A 23387-nucleotide genomic window follows, 5' to 3' on the forward strand; every position below is an offset into this window, starting at 1 on the left:
ATGAATAAGCCACAGGGTACACAGCATGGGTAGAAATGAGAGGGGCTCAGTCAGAATGAGGTATTCAATACTCTAATGTCTAGGCTGCCTAACAATTAAGTAGCGACTCTCCACTTGGCCAAAGAATCTACAACGTTGGCCACCTGGATCTTTAGATCCAGTCTCCCCCATTATTTCTCTATAGCTTGGCAGCAAAGGTTTTTCTTCCTTCAGGGTTCAAAAGAAATGTTCCTCAACAGCACAACTATACATCTACTGACTACAGTGCACTGCTCTATCTTGTAGGTCATCCATCTACCAAGGCCTTCATCGCCAGGTCAGCCAGCATCCCCAAAATGCTGTCCATAGTCACATATCTGGGGCAGAACACTCAAAGAAATAAAGAGCACAAGGTGGGAGAGAACAAGAAGCAAACATCCTTTAGCATCTAATAACGCATATGCAACACCTACTCCAGCAAAAGGAGAGATAAGTGAGAAAAAAAGATTGGGCAGTTAGGGTAAGTAGTCTCTGTTCACCAGCAGCATGCTGTAATGTCAACCCATACATCAATTCAAGTCATTGCAAACCCTCTGCTGGTCTGTACTACATAAGGAGCCCTGTGAAGACAGCAAGCCTGGGTTGCTCTCCAGGGTCCTGAAGATTGAAAAAAGAAAAGCATGCCCTAAGTAAATCAGAGACAGCCCAGAAGGTCAGAGACAGAAGGAAACCTAAGAATCAGCTGGTCCTATAGCCCCTTACTGTACTTAGAGAGCTAAGGCCCAGAGACAGTACATTACTTCAAGGTCATATGAATTTAACAATCTTTCAGCTCCAGTTTGCAGTCCAGAACATTCTACTTAGAAAAGCCAGATTTTCCAAGTAGGAAAGCAAAAACTATTTTGTTTAGGAAATTGTAACAAGTGAGTTTCTGCATTCAGTAAAACTTCACCTAGTTTTTTATCTCCTCATAAATTTTAGCTGCGATAATTTTGGCTTCTGAGACAGGGAGGAAGAAGTAAATTTCTGCACCTCCTCTCTCACACGAATAAAAAGGGAAAGACACCAAACTGCATTCTCAAGGCCCTGCTAGGATCAACAAAAGACCTTATCACAATGGAGAGGTTTTCTTCCCTATTCACCATATTTACCCATTTTTAAAGAGATGCTGCAATTACATATTTTTTTAAAGGGACTCCACTGATATAAACACCATGTACCTTTCTGTTGTGTTACAAACCATAGAACCAAAGTTATTGGAGAAGAGTACCTAAGATTTAGCCATCAGAGTAACTTCAAGGACCCGACTGTCCTCAAACCCTACCTTGCACCATAGATCCACATTACACACTAGGTCCTCATCCATCGGACATGGGCTACTCTCTGCATACAGGTGAAAATCTGACTACACTGAATTCTTTTCCAATATATTTTAACATCTTTTCTTTCTGATAGTATAAGTCTATAGTACTTCGTGAAGCTGTATAAAGCAGCTTGAAATTATCAAGATTTGGCACCCTCTCTTGCTACATTCCTACAACACTGTGTTATAAGAGTCACTACTATTTCCATTGTACAGATGCAAGCATGGTCCCCAGCAAATGAGTGAATGAACAAACTAAGACTCTTCAAGGAATGTAAGACACAAATGGCCTGATTTCACACTCCTGAATAATGTATGTAAATCACATTTTATAAATGGCAAAACCAAGACAAAGATTCAGCATTCATTTCAGTCTAGATTAAGCCACAGAGAAGAGCTCTTCCTTCCCTTTCCTGCCCTCCGCCCCCCCCATACTTCCTTCTCTGGCCCTTCCTGCAAGCTTTCCCTCAACTTGATACCACTCATGCACACACACTCCTCTCTCACCGGCACTATGACTGGCTATGTAATGCTTATAAGACGAACCTCATTGCATGCTGAATTCCCATGTGACTGGTACAGAATCAAATCGCACAGGTACAAAACTGTAAAGCTGCAGAAATTGTAATGCATTTTCACCTGGGTTGGTAAGAGACTGAGAGGCTCTTCCACATCTCCATCTCTCCCTCCTGTGATCTACCAAACTTGAATGTCTCCACCAGGAATCCAGCAATCCATCATGTACAGCCTTACAACATCTCTTTGTACCGGTGCCTTATACGGTTACTTAAATTTACACACAGGTATATCCTATCTCTCTAGCTCACTTGTCCTCTCTCCCTGGACAGAAGATCTAGAGCTGCTGGCTTAGTTGGACATGAGGCTTATACTGGCTTCTCAATTTTACCTTAATTTCAGTAAGTTGTGTGCATGTGTTCCTGTTTGTGAAGTGAATCATCTATCCAGGCAAGAAATCAGGAGACTGAGTCTTGGCCAAGATCTCTTGGAAGCTGTAGCCTTCATTCCCCCCGCCTGACTGTAGTGGAAATGTTTATAAAATCAACATAGTATGTTATACATGTGGCTTAACTACCTTAAGGAATTTAGGTCTAACAAGATGTTTGTAAATACTTTAGGAGCTCCCTGGGAAGAAAATGCCTTATTACTGTATTTCATTATAAAAAAAAAAAAAAAAAACTAGAGAAACAGATGCTCGTACCCTGAAGTTACTCTGAAATATCAGACAAAAATGGTGAATTACTGGGCGTGTGGGTGGCTCAGTCGTTAAGCGTCTGCCTTCGGCTCAGGTTATGATCCCAGAGTCCTGGGATCGAGCCCCGCATCGGGCTCCCCGCTCCGCGGGAAGCCTGCTTCTCCCTCTCCCACTCCCCGTGCTTGTGTTCCCTCTCTTGCTGTGTCTCTCTCTGCCAAATAAATAAATAAAATTTTTTTAAAAAAAATGGTGAATTACTGACTTGTTCAGTGATTTATAGTAAGTTTTTTTCTAATTCTACATGCTCAAGATCAGTTGTATGCAAAAATTCAATGTGCTCTGCAGTAAACAAACAGCATGTGTTAGAAGTAAAATGTGTTTGTTGTCTAGACTGTAACCATTAACTTCCTGTCAGAGTGGACAATCGAGCCACACATGTGTGTGCACACTCATACAAGTCTGAACAAATGAGGTCAGGGTTCAGAGTTCTGTTGCACTATGGCTGTTTTAAGATATTTTTTTTTTCCCAGCAGTGAGGCAACAGGAGGTTGGCTTAGAGTAAGGATACCTGCATATTGCACAAAGGGCTGGCCAAAGGGTAGATGAATGTGCCATTTGAATGATAAACACTTCTCTGTCTGTCCCTTAGCTATTGAGAAGCTCAGCTCCAGTCATTTCCAGACCAAGATGCTGGGAGTGACCATTTTCAGTTCTCTCCACTGCTCAGCTGCTATCACAAGTTGTCATATCAGCCTACTAATGGGGCTTCAGTTCAAGTCCATGCTTTCTCTGATATCTGGGGACCAGGGCCAATCACTATAGGGGGCCCTGCTTGTTTCAGAATTCAAAGTGACTGAGTGAATAAGCCATGAACTTCCTGATGGCAAGGACTTATTTCTCTGCATCCTCCACAGCCTGGCAGAGAGTGTCCAATATATTAATTTGAGGAGTTGATGGAAAGGTAAAAGTTACCAAAGGGGAGGAAAGAAAATCTTCTGAGGTAAACAGAACACATATGCACCAAATCCCAGGTTTCACTGGATTCTGGGCTTTTGAATAATGGGAAGAGGCCACAAGGTGAGCAGAGAATGGAAGGAGAGAATCTGAGGAAGGTTAGTGCAGACCTCATTCTTGTCTTTGTTGGCAACTATTAATATAAAGGCAGCTGGAGAAAAACCCAAGGCACTGGAGATAATCAGGCTAGCTGCCCAAGTGAATGGTTCCTTTTCTGTTTCTAGCCTGAGGTAATCTGCTACCCATACTTTGGGAGCTTCTTCTTTTTTTTTAAAAGATTTTTTTATTTGACAGAGAGAGACACAGTGAGAGAAGGAACACAAGCAGGGGGAGTGGGAGAGGGAGAAACAGGCTTCCTGCGGAGCAGGGAGCCCGATGTGGGGCTCGATCCCAGGACCCTGGGATCATGACCTGAGCCGAAGGCAGACGCTTAACGACTGAGCCACCCAGGCGCCCACTTTGGGAGCCTCTAAGACTAGGCCCAGCTAAACAGCTAAAGCAGGAAGAAAAGTGTTAGTCTCCACAGCAAGCGGAAAGTGTAAGACGACCAACTAAAACAGCAGTCACTTTTCTTATGACTATTAGTGTAATTAGGTCTGAAAAGACAGTCTCTCAGTTCTCATCTTAAAAAAGGTGGAAAATCTCACCACATACCAGTTCCTCAGAGCAATGCAATTGCCCAGGAAATCTTCCTATTGCAAATGTTTTTATGGTCCTGGAAACTTCTGTATTTCTCCCCTGGGAAGACTCTCTCATGTGTTTTTGACTATGTCCCGGAAAGTACAGGTCATGAACACTTTACGGAGGTGATGTGCAGGGATAGAAAGACTAAGGCTTGGGAGTTAGATCTCGGTTCAAAGTTTTGGCTATATGCTTATTACACATGACTGAGACTGAGTTATTGATCTTTGAGCCTTTCTAATTCCAAATCTGTAAAATAGGTCTAATAAAATTGTCCCCACATGACTATCCTAAGGAATATTATGGCCAGCATATTACCTGGCCTCTGGTAGATGCCCAAATGTAGGTCTTTCCCCCATGCTAATGAAATGAGTTTCATTAGTAAGATTCCATATCTTACTCAAACAACTCCAAGGATCAGCAACCTAAGACGTGTGGGAGGAAAATACTAGAAAGGAGCAAACTGCTCACACTGAATCAGGCTCTGGCCTTCCCTCAGCTCCCAAGTCCAGTGCCATGGTCCCCCACTGTTGGGCTGAACAGCCTAGCACTTAGAATGCTCATGAATCAGACTTGGGTCCAAATCCTAGTACAGCCACTTACTAGAAGCAGGACTGCAGACATATAATGTAATCTCAGCTCCGTCATTTTAAGGCAAGAAAGTAAACATGAGTATGGGATGAACTAATCTATCTAAAATGCTTAGCACTGTGCCTAGCACAAGTCAACATTCAAATATTATCACATCACCATTTGTCACCTAGCCAGCAGAACTCTAGTGGATGACAGGTTGAGAAAAAAGTACACCTCTAGGGGAAAAGCCATCAAAAAGAACCTCAGGAGTATTAAATGCATAGCTTTAAGAGTAAAAATCAGCCTTTGTGACATTCACTCTCTGGGAGAGTGGCCTATATAAGTAGACCAGCATCTTGATAAATGGACCAGAGCCCCTGCCAACCTAGAATCAGCTAGAGCTGCTGGGAAGAAACTTGTAAAGAAGGTAAGCCCATGTTATCCACTAGACACTACCTTCTCTTTCCTTAATCTTTTCTTCTTCTTTCCTGGGGGCTCTGATGCAAGTACTTGGTTTTCCAAGGTCCCTCACTTTTCGTTGCAGCCTAGCCTCTTCCTCAGCTTCCTCCCCCTTCCACCGAAATCAGCGGTTTTGAAATACCATTCCATGTACTAAGGCTAGACCGCCTGCCGAAGAACTACATGGAGAGCTTGTTAAAAATACAGCTTCTCAGAAGTTTCTACCCTCAGGAAATCTGATCCAGCAGATCAGAGATGGGGCCTGGTCACCCAGTTTTTTTTATAAATCCCCCAGTAATTCTTAGGTGTCATCATGTCTGGGAATTACACCAAAAATCAATTTTACCTCTCCTGTGGCCCAGTTGTCCTGGGCCTTTCTTTCCCCTGACCTACCTAAAAACCTCATCTGTGTTTGGGCCCATGAATCATTAACTGGCAACAACTTTACATTCTCCTTCCAAGATCTTATATAAAGAACGTGTTAGGTCATGAACTAAAATATGATAAATTTCAAGAAAAATGAAGAGAGATTCGGAATCCCCCTCAGTCCATTCTTTATAAATGGGGCTCACCTTATAAAATACTGTGGGCTCCAGCTCTCCCGTCCTCTCTCCACTTTCCTGGTGGAAAGGCCAAGGTAGCCAAGAAGGACATACAGGGTATGAAAGTTCGGAGACAAAGAGGTACCCTAAGTGTGCAGAATCAACAACAAACACTGTACTGAGCATCAAAAACTAAGCACCACCCAGAGCACCTTATATGGATTATCTCATTCAGCACTCCTATCTATAAGTATTATCCCAGTTTACAAATTTAAAAATAGAGATGCAAAGAAATTAACTTGCCCAAATTCAGAGCAGACAAGTGGTTGAGGAGGTCAGTAAAAGAGTATTTCATAGGAACCAGAGAATCCGTGGAAGTGTGAAACGTTAGATTAGCAAAGACATAGCCTTTCCTCTTTTTCCTTCTCCAGAGAGATTAGAAAAAAAGATGATAAAACTTTTGGAAGGAGGAAACAAAAAAAACTACATAGCAAGAAACCAACAGTATCCCCCAGACTTTTCAGGGGGGAATTACTGAACTAGAGCTTTAAGGCCCCTTTCTGACCTGTGGCATAGGACATGCAGGGCCTTTCTGCTCTCCCATTGGGGGAGCATACAGATGGCGAGCAGGGCAACAAGAAGAATGCTAACTGGACTGGAGTTCTGGAAAACTGAAGGGGCCAATGAGTTCTTGAAGGTGGAAAGGAGGATGGCAGCAGAGGGCCAGCTTTCTCCAGGCTGCCCATGTTAGGACAATATGGTGAAAAGGAGCCCGTGGTTCTATGGAAACTTTGTTCAGACTCACTTATTATAATGTGGCTGAAGTCACAATTCTTCCCAAGTCCAGAAAGTAGCTTAAATAAATCAAAATGGACCACGACTCATTTCAAGATGGCAGAAGCTCCCTTAAGCCTGCCATTAATTTCTGTTCTCTGCCCTTCCTGGCCCTTTTCCAAAAGAAACTGCAGAGCTGGAATTGCAAGCACATTCAAGTACCTCCTCATCAGAAATGGAGTCTGGAGCTGATTAACCTTGGACTTTTTTTTTCTTCCTGTTCAGTTCCAGAAAGGAGGTTGTCCCCAACATGCCAGTTCCTTATCCTGGGCCTAATGGAACAAGGCCTGTGTCTCAACAGTCATTTTAACTTTGACAGTACCATTAACAAGAACCAAAGATTCATGGGCACTGCTAGCAATGCCAAAAACTTTCTCTGTGAGATCATTCTCCACAAGGATTTTCAGTGGATTCTAGAGAGATCAAAACCTTCCCTTCAACCACCATTAGCCAGTTGTCCAGCCACAAATGATCCAATGGAGACCACGAGTCTTTTTACAGCTCAAAGTAAACCTGACTCCAGTGTCCTACACGGGGGATGAGATCTCCTTTCCACCCTAATTTCACGATGCCCAATGAAATCCCCCCAGGTCACACAAACGGTCTTGCCAACCACTGGCAAACTGAAAGGCTCATTCCTTTGCAGAGAATGGATGGGGTCAATTCCCAAAGATTCAAAGCACAGCCTCTTTAAGAAGCCTCCATTTGGAAAAGATATTTAAGCAAAGCTGTGCTTGATGAAGTGAAAGAGAATTAGTTGCTTCAGTGGCACGGGCTTCTCAGCTTCATTCGAAGGTAGATGGGCTCATTCACTTCCAAGTCGAACGAACTCAACAACAATATATCATAGTTAACTGTGATCACAGCTCCATGGAATTTCAGCTGGTGCTGAAGTCCACGGAGGTGCACTTACTATTCCCCAATGTGTAATCACCCTTTTGTACATTTGTTCCTAATCACAGGATACTGTTTCATCTTAATGAACTGTTTTCTTAGCATATTACGGTTGGTCATTTCAGCACATCTAATGGCCCATTTGGTAACTTAAATTACAATTAGGGCCCCTTGGTTTTTATTTCCCAGCAAGGCCTGGAGGGGTTTGATATTTTTCCCCCTTCCCGCTACTTGATTTCAAGGACAGAACTGCAGAAGAACAGAAGCACAGACCTACCTGTTGCAGTCGACGTGGAGCAGGAGATGAGAGGCACTAAGGGACAACGCGACCTTGTGCCACTGTCCATCTGCCAGCCGGTACGGAAGCGCCTCGGTCCTGGGCTTCCCGTTATGCATATAGTGGTATCGGATCTCATCCCTCAGACCACTGCTCTCCAGTTCAAAATAGCTGCATGTAAAGGAACAAAAACTTGATTTTACTTCTGGATCTCCCAGTCATCAATCCTCACTACTTCTCTACCACCTTTCTCAGAATCTGCAATTAGCTACACATGACACAAAGATCGCCTAACCAAAAATCAATTGTACTGCATGGAATCCAATTCACCTGTTGGAGAACCTCACCGTGACACCTTGAGCCTCTGAAATGGGTACCGATTGATCCACTGTGAAGAGAGCCACAAGCTTACCGAAGCATGGTGTAGGGTCTCTTCCAATACCTAGAAGTACAGTTCAGAACCCTCTATTGTCTAAAAAAAGCCTATTCACGTAGAATGGACTTAATGATGCTTATTTTCATTACTGCCATATTTACTTTTTCAAGAATTAAAGGACAAAAGTAATGACATTGGATTATCAGAGACTGAAATAAATTTAGGTAAGATAACTTTACTAAACACATTCCCCCTGGACAAAAACCTTTAAGTGGACAACAATTCTTAGAGGAGGAGAGGAATGGTTGAAGCTACTCACATATGGACCAGTATTTCCAATTATCATGTCATGAGACATGCAATTGAGTCTTTTCTTTCCCCCAGATTGTTGGGGCATTTTCCAGATCCATGAAAAACTCAGCACCACCACTGCAGTCTGCACTTTTGTCATAAAATGCAGAAGTTTGGGACACTCCTCAGGCACGCACCGGGACTGATACTTTCAGTGTCAGACCATTTAGTCTAAGCCTCTGAAATGCATCATCGTTGTCATTAAATCAGGCCTATTCTCACTGCCAGGCATTGCACTAAGCATTCAACATACTATCTAACTTCTCACCTCTACAAACCTAGAAGGCTGATATTATCTCTCTTTAAATGTTAAAAAACAGATTCTGGAATTAATCTACCTGAGCCGTAATTTAAACTCCGGTCTAAATTTGCCAGCCCCTGTGTTTTCTACCAGCTTGCTGTCAATCTCAGAGGCACAATGACCAACAAGTAAGGATGGCCTCAGCTGGCGCTGTCTCCCAGCAATTCATTCGTACAGACAACTCGAAAATGACCTGCCTATGTAGGACCTAAACCAAGTTCCATTCCTAGATTTGAAAGGACCTACTGTTTCTCTTCTAATCAGCTGAGTTGGCCTAACCCCGCTGACCAGACCGTAATTTAATCTAAAACACAAAAAGTATCTTCTATGAGCACTGAAATGAATAGATCATGAAACTTACCCTCTATTACGCAGGACTCCCAAGTCATGTGACAAAGAACAAATGCATATTTCTTGCTTATCTTTCACAGGGATCCTCCCGAGAGAGCAGTGCTGGGGAAGATCAGACTCTGACCTACGTACCTCACACTAGACAGAATCAGGCCCAAGGTCACAAACCAAGGAGGTTACTTATACTATTGCAGCCAACTCCTGGGCTCAGGTACACACTTATTAGTAATAATACAATACATACTTTATAAGACTGCAGAAAAGAAAATCCCTTAACATGGAAGACATTCATTTTAAGGGAATTCTCCAAATTGCTTCCAAGCAGCTAGAACATTGAAAGAATCAAAATCTGAGAACTTAAAAGGTCAGGAAGACCTTAGAGATTATCTGGTCATTCATTAATTCATTCAACGTTTTGTTACTGAACACATAGTAAAGGGCTAAAAAAAGGATTTAAAATACAGATCTTGTTCTTAAGATGCTCTGAGACTAGCAGAAAAGGAAATAAAACATGGCCCTCATACAAAAAAGTCAGAAGCAAATGCAAGACAAAGGAAGCGGTCATGTCATGTGCTAGGAATGGACTCACTGCTTTCATAAATGTCATCTCATTTAATTTCTTCAAGTTAGATATTTTTATCCCTGTTTTACAGAGGTCACTTGTGATTAGGGATTTTAAGTACCTTACCCAAGACCACGCAGTTTCTGAATTTAAAAAAGCAGCATGATTTTGGGTAAGAGACCTCACCAAGATCATGAGAAATCTCTCAATTACTTCATTTTGACCAATAAGCTACTGTTGCGAGAAGGGACAGGACCTTAAAGAGGATGTGAAAGACAATTAGAAATGCTCCTATTGATCACCTGATAGCTCGGACGCCTGGGTGGCTCTGTTGGTTAAGCCACTGCCTCCGGCTCAGGTCATGATCCTAGAGTCCTGGGATCGAGTCCCACATCCTGGAGTCCTGGGATCGAGTCCCACATCGGGCTCCCTGCTCAGCAGGGAGTCTGCTTCTCCCTCTGACCCTCCCCCTTCTCATGCTCTATCCCATTCTCTCTCTCAAATAAATAAACTCTTAAAAAAAAAAAAAAAAAAGATCACCTGATAGAATTTTTTTAAAAAGGGGGGGGGCAGGCAGAGCTATTTAACCAGGTTCAATCATTGTTCCTGGGGTTATGGCTTCATTGAGCAAGAGCTCATTACCCGCATACCTTGTAAAGATTACTGTGGCAAGCTATTACCTCGGGGTAGTCTCAAACCTACAGCTCCAAGAGAAGAAATCTGCCCTACTGTTAGGCAAAATAGATACTTGTGTCTTAGGGGAAAGTTTCTGACAGCATCGTGCACATATTCAAGAAGTGCTGTATTCCAAACTTAGATGAAGTCAGAATGGGGTGTTTTGGGTTTTGTTTTATATACATCAAGTAACTGCTAAAATGGTCCTAAACGTGACAAGGACACTGCATGGCTAAGTTCCATCTGGGTAAGATGGTTTCACGGGTGCTGGGAGGGGAATAAGGTAGTATTTCCAGAGAGTAACCCTCTGCTAACAGAAGTGTGAGCCTCAGTCCTCAAAGCAGCTTGGAGGTGGTCATTTGGCCTGACGACGCTTGGCTGGAGCCTGGAGGGAAGACTCAGGATTTGCAGTAGAGCCTTGTTATTCAAAATATGGTCCACACACCAGCATCACCACCACCTGTGGAAATTCAGACTGTGGGGGCACCACCAAGACCTAGATGAGTCAGAATCTCCATTTTAGCATGACCCCCAGAGGATTCAGGTGCCCATTAAAGTTTAAGCAGCACTATAGTGGAGTATCCCAGGTATCACTTTACTTCCTGGACAGCTGGTTCTGGTGAGGGAAGCAGCAGTTTGATGCCATGAGCAAGTAAGAGCCCTGGTGTGCTGCCAGGGAGGAGGGGGGCCCTGGAGGTGATTATGTAAAGAAGAGTCTAGTAAGCTCTCTGCGCCTGACCAGTCTGCTTTCTTCAGGTCTCAAGTGCTTAGAGGTCTTCTGTGGATTTTAGGGAGGGGTCAACTATATGAATGATAAAATCACCAGCCAGACTTGTAAGCAGCACTTCTCCCCTTAGCTTTGGGCCTCAACCAAGTCCTCAGCCAGGGAACTACTGTGGCTTCCAGAGAAGTCTGTTCATCCGGCAAATAACTGAAAACAGCAAAGACATTCACTACAGAGTTCTCCTTTTCAGATCGAACATCCCTAGCATCTTCTTTCTACCCCTCTACACCACCTAGACCACAAAGGCCCTCCTGCCCATGGATTCTCTGCCTTACTCCTCTTTCCAGATCCTTCCCCATGCTGGTCACCATGCTCTAGCTGCAGTAAAATGAATCATTTCCCCCTGTGTTGCATCCAGCAACACAGACATTGTCAGGACTGTGCACAACCATGAGTGTATCCTAATGCTTGCAAGGACCTTCCCATCACCTAACACTGCAAACCATTTCACACAAAATGTCATGAAGGTGATCTTTCCCACCCTGTATTTATACAGCTAGATTTTTTTTTTAAACTTACGCCCTTGCTCAAGTGCTAGGGAGACCCTATCCCACCATCAGCATGAGTAATTCTCCAAAGCCCACCATTGAGTATGATGAACAGAGTTACTATGAAGTATTACAAGACTTCCTGAATTTCATGCAATATTGAGGAAATAATTCAGGAATAATTCCAGTAATATAGTTAGATCAAGATCAGCCAAGTAATTTTTATTAGACTTTTTGTCCTTTTCCCTAAAACTTATATTAAGCGATCCATTTTTTTTAGCTTATTAGACAAATTTAAAATTTGAAGATCATACAGCTGTAAGTGGCAAAACTAGGACTTGAACCCTAGTCTGACAGACACTAAAGTGGATTCTCTCAATGGCAACACCCCATTACTTTCTACTACTATGTAAGAAGTTTTAAATCTAGTACCACCTCTCATTTTGCCAAAATCTTAAATGGTAGTTATTAAATTCACATTTTAAGGTAAAAATAGAGGCTCAACTTGATAAAGTGCCTTGCCCAAAGTCATGTAACTCCTAAGATTCAAATCCAGGTCTACTTAGTTCCAGGATTCATGTTCTTCTCACCACATTATATTCCTTTCCAGGTACAATGGTATGACCCTATGAAAGTCAGAGGGCAAGAGAATTCAGGTAGACTCAGCTCCCCCAGCCTTAGTCCCCAAGATGCCCCATCCTGGCAAAGAATGCCCCTGCAGACTCAAATACAAGCCCCATTCCTCCTGCCATGAGAAAGTTATCACCATTTTTTTAAAATGGTGGAGGTGTTCATACAGAATCTCACTTCCATCTTCTGGCCATTTGCCTACTGCTGGGATAATAAAGAAAAGCTGCCAAAAACACCAGGAAGGTATACCGTGTCCAACATCAGGTCAGGGGTCTCAAGGACTATGTAATTTTGGGGGGGGGGGGAGGCAATAGCATAATTTTAAGTAATATTGCAAAGAACACTGGCCCAAGGATACCAAGACTTGATTTCAACCTTACACCTGCTTCAAACCATGAAATCCTTGGCAAAAATATCCCTGCCCCTCTGTACTTCGGTTTCTCCTATCCATTTAATAATCAGATCTGATCCATAATGCCCCAGCATTCCTTGGAAAAGCTTTAGGGTCTAAGGCACAGGGAAGGGATTGGGCACCAGAGAAGCTTCACTCTCTGTTGTGTAATTTGGAATTTCCCCTAAGATTTCATTTAGAGAAAAGAGATGCACTTCCAAAGATAGTCTGAAACCACTGAACTAAGTAGTCTTCAGGGTCCAGTTTATGTCTAGATTTCTGTAATTCATCTAATACTCTAAGTAGTATCCATGGTGATAAAGCTATTGCTAAGCTAAAAATAGAAACGGGGGACACGAATATAATCCTCTTCCATCTTGTTTAGGACAACCCACCTTACATGGTCCAGTATTGTTTTGCAAATGGTATTTTCCAAAAACACTAATAATGTTATTCCCATATCACATGTGCTTCAATGTAATCTTGATATTCTTCCAATTGAAAGGTTTAGATCTATGTCCTCTCCCCTTGATCTGGGTGGGCTTGTAAGTGCTTTAAGGGCAGAAGTAATGCTTGGTCACTTCCAAGGCTGTGTCATAAAGCCTCATGTGGTTTCTATCTTGTTTGTCAGAATACTTGAGCCTAAAGCCCTGACCCACCATGGAAGAGGTCTAACTACCCGAGGCTGCCATGCTAGCAGGAAGCCCAAACCACACTGGGAAGGCTGCGTATCAGTGCTCTGGCTGGAAGCCTCAACTGGAATCCCAGCCAACACCAGTATAAACACCTCCAGATGGTTTCCCCAGATGTTCACTCTTCCCAGACGAAGCCACTAACATTGTAGAATAGAGACAAGCCATTCTTCTGGACTCTGTCCAAATTCCCTACCCACAGAATCCACAACATAAAAGTTTAGAGACAGTTTGTTACACATCAGTAGACTTTGGAACACTAACTTCATACATACTGGTTTATACCTTTAAAATTTGAAACTACAATTTAGGGATGTCCCTATTAAATGCCCAGGTCATTGGCCAGATGATCAAATCTCATTGTGCCAATTTTCTGCTTACAGACCCACAGACTATGCTTTCTCTTCTATCAAAAATGGAATTCTACCCAAAAAATGCAACACAGTATTAATAAATCACCATCTCTCAAAATGCATGCTTCTCAGAAGCTATTTAAAGAAATACCAAAGAAATATGCTATTATCTTCCTCAGTAATCCATTATTTCTCTTGTATCAGGTCCCAGTATGTTAACCTCAAACGTCATGCTTACTGAACTGGAAGTGGTCACCTCAGTGGTCCCTTTATAAATCAGTTATCCTCCATGGCTTCTAGCCCCCAGTGCTCTTCCAGCCTACAGAGCTATTTGACCAAGTTAAAAGAAAAAACCTACTTTACCTGAACAAACTTCGATTGTTCCCAAATTCTATTGCTTCTACTCAGAGCAACATGGAATAGTAGAAACCGCAGAAACTATGTGCCTACTATACAAAGGCCTTCAGGTTCTGGTCAACACGTGTTCAATCCTTGCCTCAGGCATGGAATCCCCTGTGTCAATACAGACAAGACACACCATTTTCCTAAACCTCACTTTCTTCGTCTCCTACAAAAGAACATCTACTTCACAGGTTTCTTTTCAGAAAGAAAAAAAAAAAGTGATACCATGTTTGCAAATTCCCTACCAAATGCCTAGTGTCCACTAATGATTATGATTTCCCTTCTTTCTGCATACATGGAAATCAACAGCCTCAGAGGTGTGCAGCTGTTGGAAGCATGCACACATCTTGTCCTTCTCAGCAAGCGTTTCTCTGCCTTCCCCTTTTCCTTGTTTAGACTTGGTCTGGTGATCTTATTTGCAGTTGTAAACTTACCGTTCAGCTCTGTACTCAACCCTCTTAGCAAACATCTAGCAAGATATTAACAGTGACAGTAATTACAAATTGCCTGTTATTGAAAATAAAACATTCACTGTTAAATGAAATGTGAAAATAAGGTTCTTATACCTACTCAAAACAGTTCCATTGCAGTCTTTAAAAGCATGGGAGTAGCCGCGCTGTTCTTACTGACATAGGGGCTGGCTTCCACCTTTCCCACATACTAAGAGTCAGGAGAAAAGACATGGAACCTTGGAAAGGTAGGAAATTTCTTTTCCCAATGAGAAAAAATTCTAAGATAAAGGCAACCAATGAGCTAGTTCACATAAGGAAGAATGTAAATTTAGTTTTTGACTACAGAGGCCTTCCAATACAGTGGAAGTATTAAATGAACAAGCCCAAGGCAAGGAGCTAGAATCACACCTCTCACCTGAAGCCTAAGTATAGCTCCTTGTCTCCAGGAACTCAAAGTTAAGAGGTTTCTAAATATCAAGAGCTAGGAAAAAGGAACTGAACTAATAGTAGTTGTAGTTCTGGCCAATGTGTATATAGCACTTTCTATACTTCTAAGTTTTCTTAAAGACTTAAAAGGATATTGTTCTCAAAAAATACGAAGTCTTCACTTTTCTTAACTATTACTGTTTTAAGTTTAAATTTTTAATTTGAATTTTTTACTTCCATGGTTCAAAAAAAATTCATCTTTAAGGTACTTAGTAAAAAAAAAAAATACCCAATGTCTCTCAGAGGCAACTATTTATCAGTTTCATGTGTATCCTTCCAAAGTTTTTTTTGTGTTTTTTTTTTTTAATTTTTAGAGTTTCAAATTGCAAAGAAAGAACAGGGAGTTCTCATATACCCCATTATCTGGTTTCCTATTAATATTCTTACATCTATATGGTACTTTTATCACAATTAATGAACCACTATGGATACAATGTTATCCAAAGGCAATACTTTAGTCAGATTACTTTAGTTTTCACCTAATATCCTTCTGTTTCACAATCCCATCCAGGAGACTACATTAGATTCAATCGACAGGTCTCATTAGACACCTTTTAGTGGTGACAGTTCAGAATTTAGGACCTTGAAAATTGAAAATTACTAATGAGGAATTTTATAGAATTGTCCCCAATTATGATTTGTCTGATGTTATCTCATGTATAGACTTGGGTTGTGGGTTTGAGGAAGGAAGTGTAATTCTCATGACCTATCAAAAATACATACGATCAACATGACTTACTAGTTTTGATCTTAATCTTGGTGTTTACCTGGTTTAGGTAGTGTCTGTCAGGTTTCTTCTCTGAAGTTACTCCTCCCTCTCCACACTGTCCTCTTTGGGAGGAAGTCTATACAGTCCACACTTACCTAGTGAGGAGAGCTCCACCCTCCTTGAAGGTGGAGTACCAAAATTATCTGGAGTTCTACTGCATGGAAGATTTGTCTATTCTCCCCATTTATTTCTTTCTTCAGTCATTTATGTAAAACTCTATGTACTCCTGGGTTGTTTTAATCTTTGGGTTACCATCCAATACCAGTTTATTTGGTTGCCCAAATTGTTCCAGCTTTGACCATTGGAAGCTTTTTTTCAGTTGGCTCCTCTGTCCCTTTGACATACTTCCATTATTTGTGAGTTATGGTTTTCTTTGGAACATTTCCTTTACTTATGATACAAGATGCTCAAGGCTTGTGTTATAGGTTTCCTGACTCAGTCCTAAAATCAGCCATTTCTCCAAAGAAACTCAGTTGTTATTAGAAAATGGTATTAGAAACCAAGATCTGGGTACTTGGTATGCTCATTGCTACTGGAGTATCATTGCTTCTGGGCCCTCTTAGCTGATAGAGTTAAGAAATGTATGTGGTATAATAACCAGCATACACCCACACAGAGTGTATATACACACATGTACGTATCTACATGTAAATTAAGTTTATACTGATGCCTTATACTCTAATCTGTTACCATATGGATTATTCTAGCCTTTGCCCCAATACTTAACCATAACGTCCCACCAATCCACTATTACTCACTTCCAGCATATACAGTGATTTTAGAACTGTTAACCTGTATCCTCATGTAAACAACTATCAACTAGAACAAAGCATCTATGAACAGTTCCTTTTGCCTTTAGTCTGACTCTACTTGTTTCTGAAGTTACTCAGGTCAGCAATTTCTCCAACCCCTTTTCATGGATGTTGTTCCACATATTTGTAATATAGTTAGACTGTTCGGTCACTTTCCACATTCCATCCATAATCTTTTTTTTTTTTTTTTTAACAATATGCATACATTAAGGTTCACTCTTTGTGCTAGAAATTCCTATGGGTTTTGGCAAATGTGCAGTGTCCCATATCCACTATGAGAGTGCCACACACCGTAGTTCTACTGCTTGAAAAAAATCCTGCTTTTCACCTATTTGAACCTCAAACCCCTCAAAATCACTCATCAACCCTTCTATTTCTGCCTCTTCCAGAATTTCATATAAATAGAATCAAATTATATAGCCTAGTCACACTGGTTTCCTTTATTCGGTAATATGCATTTAAGATTTATTCATGTCTTTGGATGGCACTGAATAGTGTCCCATTGTACAGACCTACCAAAAATCATCCATTCACTTCTTGAAGGATACTTCGGTTTCCTCCTGTTTTAAGTGATTATAAATAAAGCACCATAGTAAATTTTGTATTCAGGTTTTTATGTGAAAATAAGTTTTAAAAACAACTGAGTAAAAACCTAGGAGTGTGATTGATGGATTATGTAGTAAGACTAGGTTGAGCTTTGTAAGGTATTATCAAAGAATGAGAGTTCCTGTTGCTATACATTCTCACCAGCAACTGGTGTTGTCAGGTTAATTTTAGCCATTCTAATCAATGTGTAATGGTATGGGGAAAAAAAAAAAAAAGACTTTGAGCTTTTTATATACTTGTCCTTTATATATCTTCTTTGGTGAGGTGCCTGTTCAGACTTTTTGCCCATTTTTAAATTGAGCTGTTTGCTCACTTATTGTTAAGTTTTAAAAGTTCTTAGTATAGGGACATCTGGCTGGCTCAGTTGGTTAAGCATCTGCCTTTGGCTCAGGTCATGATCCCAGAGTCCTGGGATGGAGTCCCTCATTGGGCACCTTGCTCAGCAGGGAGCCTGCTTCTCCCTCTGCCTGCCCCTCCCCCTGCTTGAGCTCTGACAAATAAAAAGTTCTTAGTATATTTTGTATACAAATCCTTTAACAGATAAGTCTTTTTTTTTTTTTTTTTTTAAGATTTTATTTATTTGAGACAGAGAGAATGAGAGAGACAGAGCACATGAGAGGGGGGAGGGTCAGAGGGAGACGCAGGCTCCCTGCCGAGCAGGGAGCCCGATGCGGGACTCGATCCAGGGACTCCAGGATCATGACCTGAGCCGAAGGCAGTCGCTTAACCAACTGAGCCACCCAGGTGCCCTTGTCTTTTTATTTTCTTAATAGTGTCCTTTGGAGAGCACAATGTTTTGTTTTAGTAAAATCCAACTTACCAATTTTTTTTTATGGATCTTGATACTGTAAAGAACTCATCACCAGACCTAAGGTCATGTAGATTTTCCCCTATGTTTTCATTTAGAAGATTTACTGTTTTGCATTTTAAGGTTTGTGATCCATTTTGACTGATTTTTTTGTGTAAGGTGCAGAGTCTTTGTCAAAATTCATTTTGCATAAGGACATCCTATTGTTTTAGGATCTTTTGCTAAGACCATCCTTTCTTCCAGAGGTTTTTTAATGCTATGAAAGCAAATATTAGTCTATTCCTTTTTTCCCCATCTAACATAAATGATAGTAACTGATCTTCACTCTTCTACACCTTCCTCTTGAATTACTGTAACAAGACTTTTTATAAACAGAACTTACTCTTTATTCTTAAATTTTATATTCTCCCATTCAAAATAACAATCAGGAGAAAAATATCTGTTATCCCTTTATAGCACAAATCTAAACTACAACTAGTCAAAGGCCCATTTTCTTAAGGCTCAGCCAGGCTTGCATTCTGTGGAAGCAAGACTGAAAACCATATGTAAGAGATGGCAGTAAATGTACTTAGTAAACACCAAGTCGTATGAAGACCTTTGATTTACATGCCTACCTTCAAGGAATTTACATGCCATTTGATGGGGTAAAACAAAAAACCTACAGAAAAATAAAGCCTGACCTTTTGAGAAAGGGGGAAAAAATCCTCTTATTGAATGGTGATCCAGGAAAGTTTCAGAAAAGTAATAGATCTAGAAGAACTATTTATATTGAAGGGAGAGGAGACTACTTTCCCATTGTATATTCTTGCCTCCTTTGTCACAAATTTAATAAGCATGGGTTTATTTCTGGACGGTCTATCCTATTTCATTTATATGTGTCTACGTTTGTACCAGTACCACACTGTTTTGATTAGCTTTGTACTGTACCTTAAAATCTGAGATTGTGATATCTCCAGCTGTCATTCTTTTCCAAGATTGCTATGGCTATTTGGGGTCTTTTTGGTTCCATGCTAATTATAAGATTATTTGTTCTAGTTGTGTGAAAAATGTTGGTATTTTGACAGCGATTGCCTTAAATCTGTAGATTGTTCTATGTACTATGGACGTCTTAATATTAGTTCTACCAATCCTTAAGCATGGAATATCTTTCCATTTGTTTCTGTCATGTTCAATTTCTTTCATTAGTGTTTTATAGTTTTCCCAGCACAGGTCTTTTGCCTCCTTTAAGTTTATTCCTAGGTATTTTACTCTTTCTGGTTCAACTGTAAATAGTGTTTTCTTAATTTCTCTTCCTGCTGCTTCATTAAAAATATATAGAACTGCAACACAATTCTGTACACTGGTTTTGTATCCTGTGATCTTACTGAATTCAATTATCGGTTCTAGTTTTTTGTGAAGTCTAGGATTTTCTATACATAGTATATCATGTGCAAATAGTCAAAGTTTTACTTCCTTTCCAATTTGGATGCCTTTATTTTTCCTTGTCTGATTATTCCTCAAAAAATTAAAATTACCATATGATCCAGTAATTCCAGTAATGAGTATTTACCCAAAGAAAACAAACACTATTTGAAAAGATACATGCATCCCTATGTTTATTACAGTATTTACTATAACCAAGATATGAACACTTGAGTTGCTTCCATACATTTAAGGGAGAAAGAAGTAGTACACACACACACACACACACACACACACACACACAATGGAATAGGACTCAGCCATAAAAGAGTGAAATCTTGCCACTTGCATCAATATGGATGGACCTAGAGGGTATTATGCTAACGAAAGTCAGGAAAACAAATACCGTATGATTGCCCTCATGTGGAATTTAAGAAAATGAAAACATGGGGCACCTGGGTGGCTCAGTCATTAAGCGTCTGCCTTCGGCTCAGGTCATGATCCCAGGGTCCTGGGATCGAGTCCCACTTTGGGCTCCCTGTTCAGCGGGAAGCCTGCTTCTCCATCTCCCACTCCCCCTGCTTGTGTTCCCTCTCTCGCTGTGTAATCTTAAAAAAAAATAAAAATAAAAAAAAATAAAGAAAATGAAAACAGACCAAAAAAAAAAAAGAGAGAGAGACTTTTAAATACAGAAAACTGATGATTACCAAAGAGAAGGTGGGTGAGGAATGGGTGCAATAAAGAGGATTAAGCATACATCACCTTGGTGAACACTGAGAAATATATAGAATTGTTGAATCCCTAACTGTACACCTGAAACTAGTAACTTAATTATACTTGAATTTAAAAAATTGGAGAGGGTAAGAAAGGTGCTTCAGGAAGGGGAAATACAAAGGAGGACAGGAGTAGGAAATGTGTCTGGCACTCAGGTAACAGAAAAAGAACAGGTATGGATAGCACTGAGGAGGCGTGCAAGCAGAGCACAGTTGGGAAACAACCAAAGGGTCAACTGCTGCTGGATTCATAAAACCCACCTCTGACATTTGGCCTTTACCCTGCACCCTAGCAGTTCTCAAACCATTTTCTGCTAGGATAAATAGGTGATTTCACAGGCATGGAACACTCCCACAGGTGTCAATTTCTGATACACTACCTTACCTTCAGTCTTTTCTCCCTCCTCTCAGAAAGCACTTCAGATCAGTGGCTCTAATGTACCCCGAATCCACTCCAGTACATTAGGATACTTTTTAACATAAATGAATGACAAATTTTCCTCCAGTCTAGGCCTGTCTTTGGAGCTATATACTTGAATAGCCAACTGTCCACTCAACTCCACTTTGATCTTTCAAATTTAGTAAACTTAAGACATAACCTTCCTCCCAAACCTGGTCCTCACCCACTATAGCCGACATCAAAATGAAAGCTAGAAACGTAAGCATTGTCTTTGATACTGCTCTCCCCTGTGCCTGATGTACAACCCACCATCAAGTCATATGGCTTCTACTCCTGGGTACCCTATTTCTCACCTCCTCCACTGCTACCCTCCTTATCTAAGCCACCATCACCTCCTACTAGCAACTGCCTAGCTTTGCAACTAGTCTCCTTGAATCCACTCTGTTCCCTTGCAATCCATTCTACAGCCAAGGTCATCTTTTTAAAAACAAAACTCCAATCAGCTCACTAATCCCTTCCAATCACCCCCCACCCTAAGCTTACAAATCAGTAACTTCAAGGCTATTGAGCTTCAGATGAGAATTTTAGGACTAGGATTCAACATGGCCCTCAAGAACCCACATGCTCTGGCCCCTGCCCACCTGTCCAGCTTCAGCTTGTGCACTCTCCATGTTTTCCTCTACATACCAACCTTCTTTTAGGTCCTTGAACATACCCCACCCTCCCACCAAAATACAGCACTTGCACATTCCACCCTGTATTCAAATCCTCTTACGTTCATTCTCTACCTAGTTAACTTCTATGCATCCTTCCCTTGTCATCTTGTATGCCACCTACCCAGGAACACTTCACTGATATACACTTCCCACCACGGCCCAGGATTTTTCATGGGACTATATTCCTTTCCATCACAGTACTTGTTTCTAAATATTCATTTTTCTTATTTTTTTAATATCGGTCTTTCCCACTGGATTAAAAGCCCTATGAACTGACGAGGTCTGTTTTTGCTCATCACTGCATCTTAAAAGAGTCTACCAGAGGGCCTAGCATATAGTAAAGACTATTTTTACAATACATTAATATTTGGTTTTTAGTAACAGTAATAAATCATAGCACATCTCACAGCTGATGGTGATAGATCAAACTGCTTTAACACTGAAGTAACCACGGCCTAGTGATCTGACTGCTTCTGTTAGCAAGACTTGAGCTCCCAATATAGTGAGGTATTTTGTATGTAACATACTCACAATGGGATTTCTGTAACTCAATAGAACAACCAGTGGATCAATGAAGCAATCAAAGGTCAAAAAATACATTAAGAAAAATGAAAATGAAAACACAATGGTCCAAAATCTTTGGGACACAGCAAAAGCAGTTCTAAGAGGGAAATATATAGCAATACAGGTCTACCTCAAGAAACAAGGACAACCTCAAATAAACAATCTAAACCTAGACCTAAAGGAATTAGAAAAAGAACAAAGCCCAAGAAGAGTAGAAGGAAAAAAATAAAGGTCAGAGCAGAAATAAATGACAGCCTTAATAGGGGGGAAAAAAATGAAACCAAGAGCTGCTTCTTTGAAAAGATAAAGTTGATAAACTCTTGGCCCAGACTCAAAGAGAGAGAGGAGCCAAATAAAATCAGGAACAAGAGAAAACAGACACCAAAGAAATACTAAGGATTATAATAGACTACTAGAAAAAATATGCCAACAAATAGGACAACCTAGAAGAAATAGTGACTTCCTAGAAACATACAACCTTCCAAAACTGAACCAGGGGAAATAGAAAATCTGAACAGACCAATTACAAGTAACAAAACTGAACAGTATTCAAAAAGCTTCCAAAAAATAAAAGTCCAGGACCAGATGGATGTACTGGTGAATTCTACAAAACCCTCAAAGACGAGTTAACACCTATTCTCCTCAAACTTTTCCAAAAAGTAGAAGAGGAAGGAAAGCTTCCAAATACATTCTACAAGGCGAGCATTAACCTGATCCTAAAACCAAAGACATCTCTCTCTCTCACACACACTCTCTCTCTCCCTCCCTCCCCCTCTCCCTCTACAGGCCAGTATCCCTGATGAACATACATGTAAAAATCCTCAACAAAATAAAAGCAAACCACATACAACAATATACTAAGAAGATCAAGTGGGGATGTATTCTGTGGACATAAGGATGATTCAATATTTGCAGAATCAGTATGCTATACCACATCAACAAAACAAAGGATAAAAGTCATACGATTGTCTTAACAGGTGCAGAGTAAGCACCTGACAAAATTAAACATTCATTCATGATTAAAAACTCAACAAGGTAGGGTTAGAGGGAACATACCTCAACATAACAAAGGCCATACATGAAAAACCCATAACTAACATCATACTCAATGGTGGAAAAACAGAGCTTTTCCTCTAAGATCAGTAACAAGGATGTAAGAATGTCTACTCTTGCCACTTTTGTTCAACATAGTGCTGAACATCTCAGCCACAACAATCAGAGAAGTAAGAGGCATCCACATTGGTAAAGCAGTTAAACTGTATCTACAGATCGCATGACACCGTACATAGAAAACCCTCAAGACTCCATGAAAAAACTACCAGAATAAATGAATTCAGTAAATTTTCAGGATACAAAATACCCAGATACCAGTAGCATTTCTATACACCAATAACCAAGTAGAGAAAATAATTCCA

At 40.7% G+C, this 23387-nt stretch overlaps 1 protein-coding gene across 3 annotated transcripts in view; it reads right to left on the reverse strand.

The window, feature by feature from the left end:
- NELL1 (neural EGFL like 1) overlaps nt 1-23387 on the reverse strand; it is a 792671-nt gene that overhangs the window by 667284 nt on the left and 102000 nt on the right. For all 3 annotated transcript variants that reach the window (XM_078058301.1, XM_078058300.1, XM_078058302.1), the window contains exon 4: nt 7830-8000. In XM_078058301.1, the coding sequence (XP_077914427.1) occupies nt 7830-8000 (171 nt within the window). The remainder of the gene's footprint in view (nt 1-7829; nt 8001-23387) is intronic.

This window comes from Halichoerus grypus, chromosome 11, assembly GCF_964656455.1.
Source record: "Halichoerus grypus chromosome 11, mHalGry1.hap1.1, whole genome shotgun sequence".
Taxonomy (NCBI): domain Eukaryota; kingdom Metazoa; phylum Chordata; class Mammalia; order Carnivora; family Phocidae; genus Halichoerus; species Halichoerus grypus.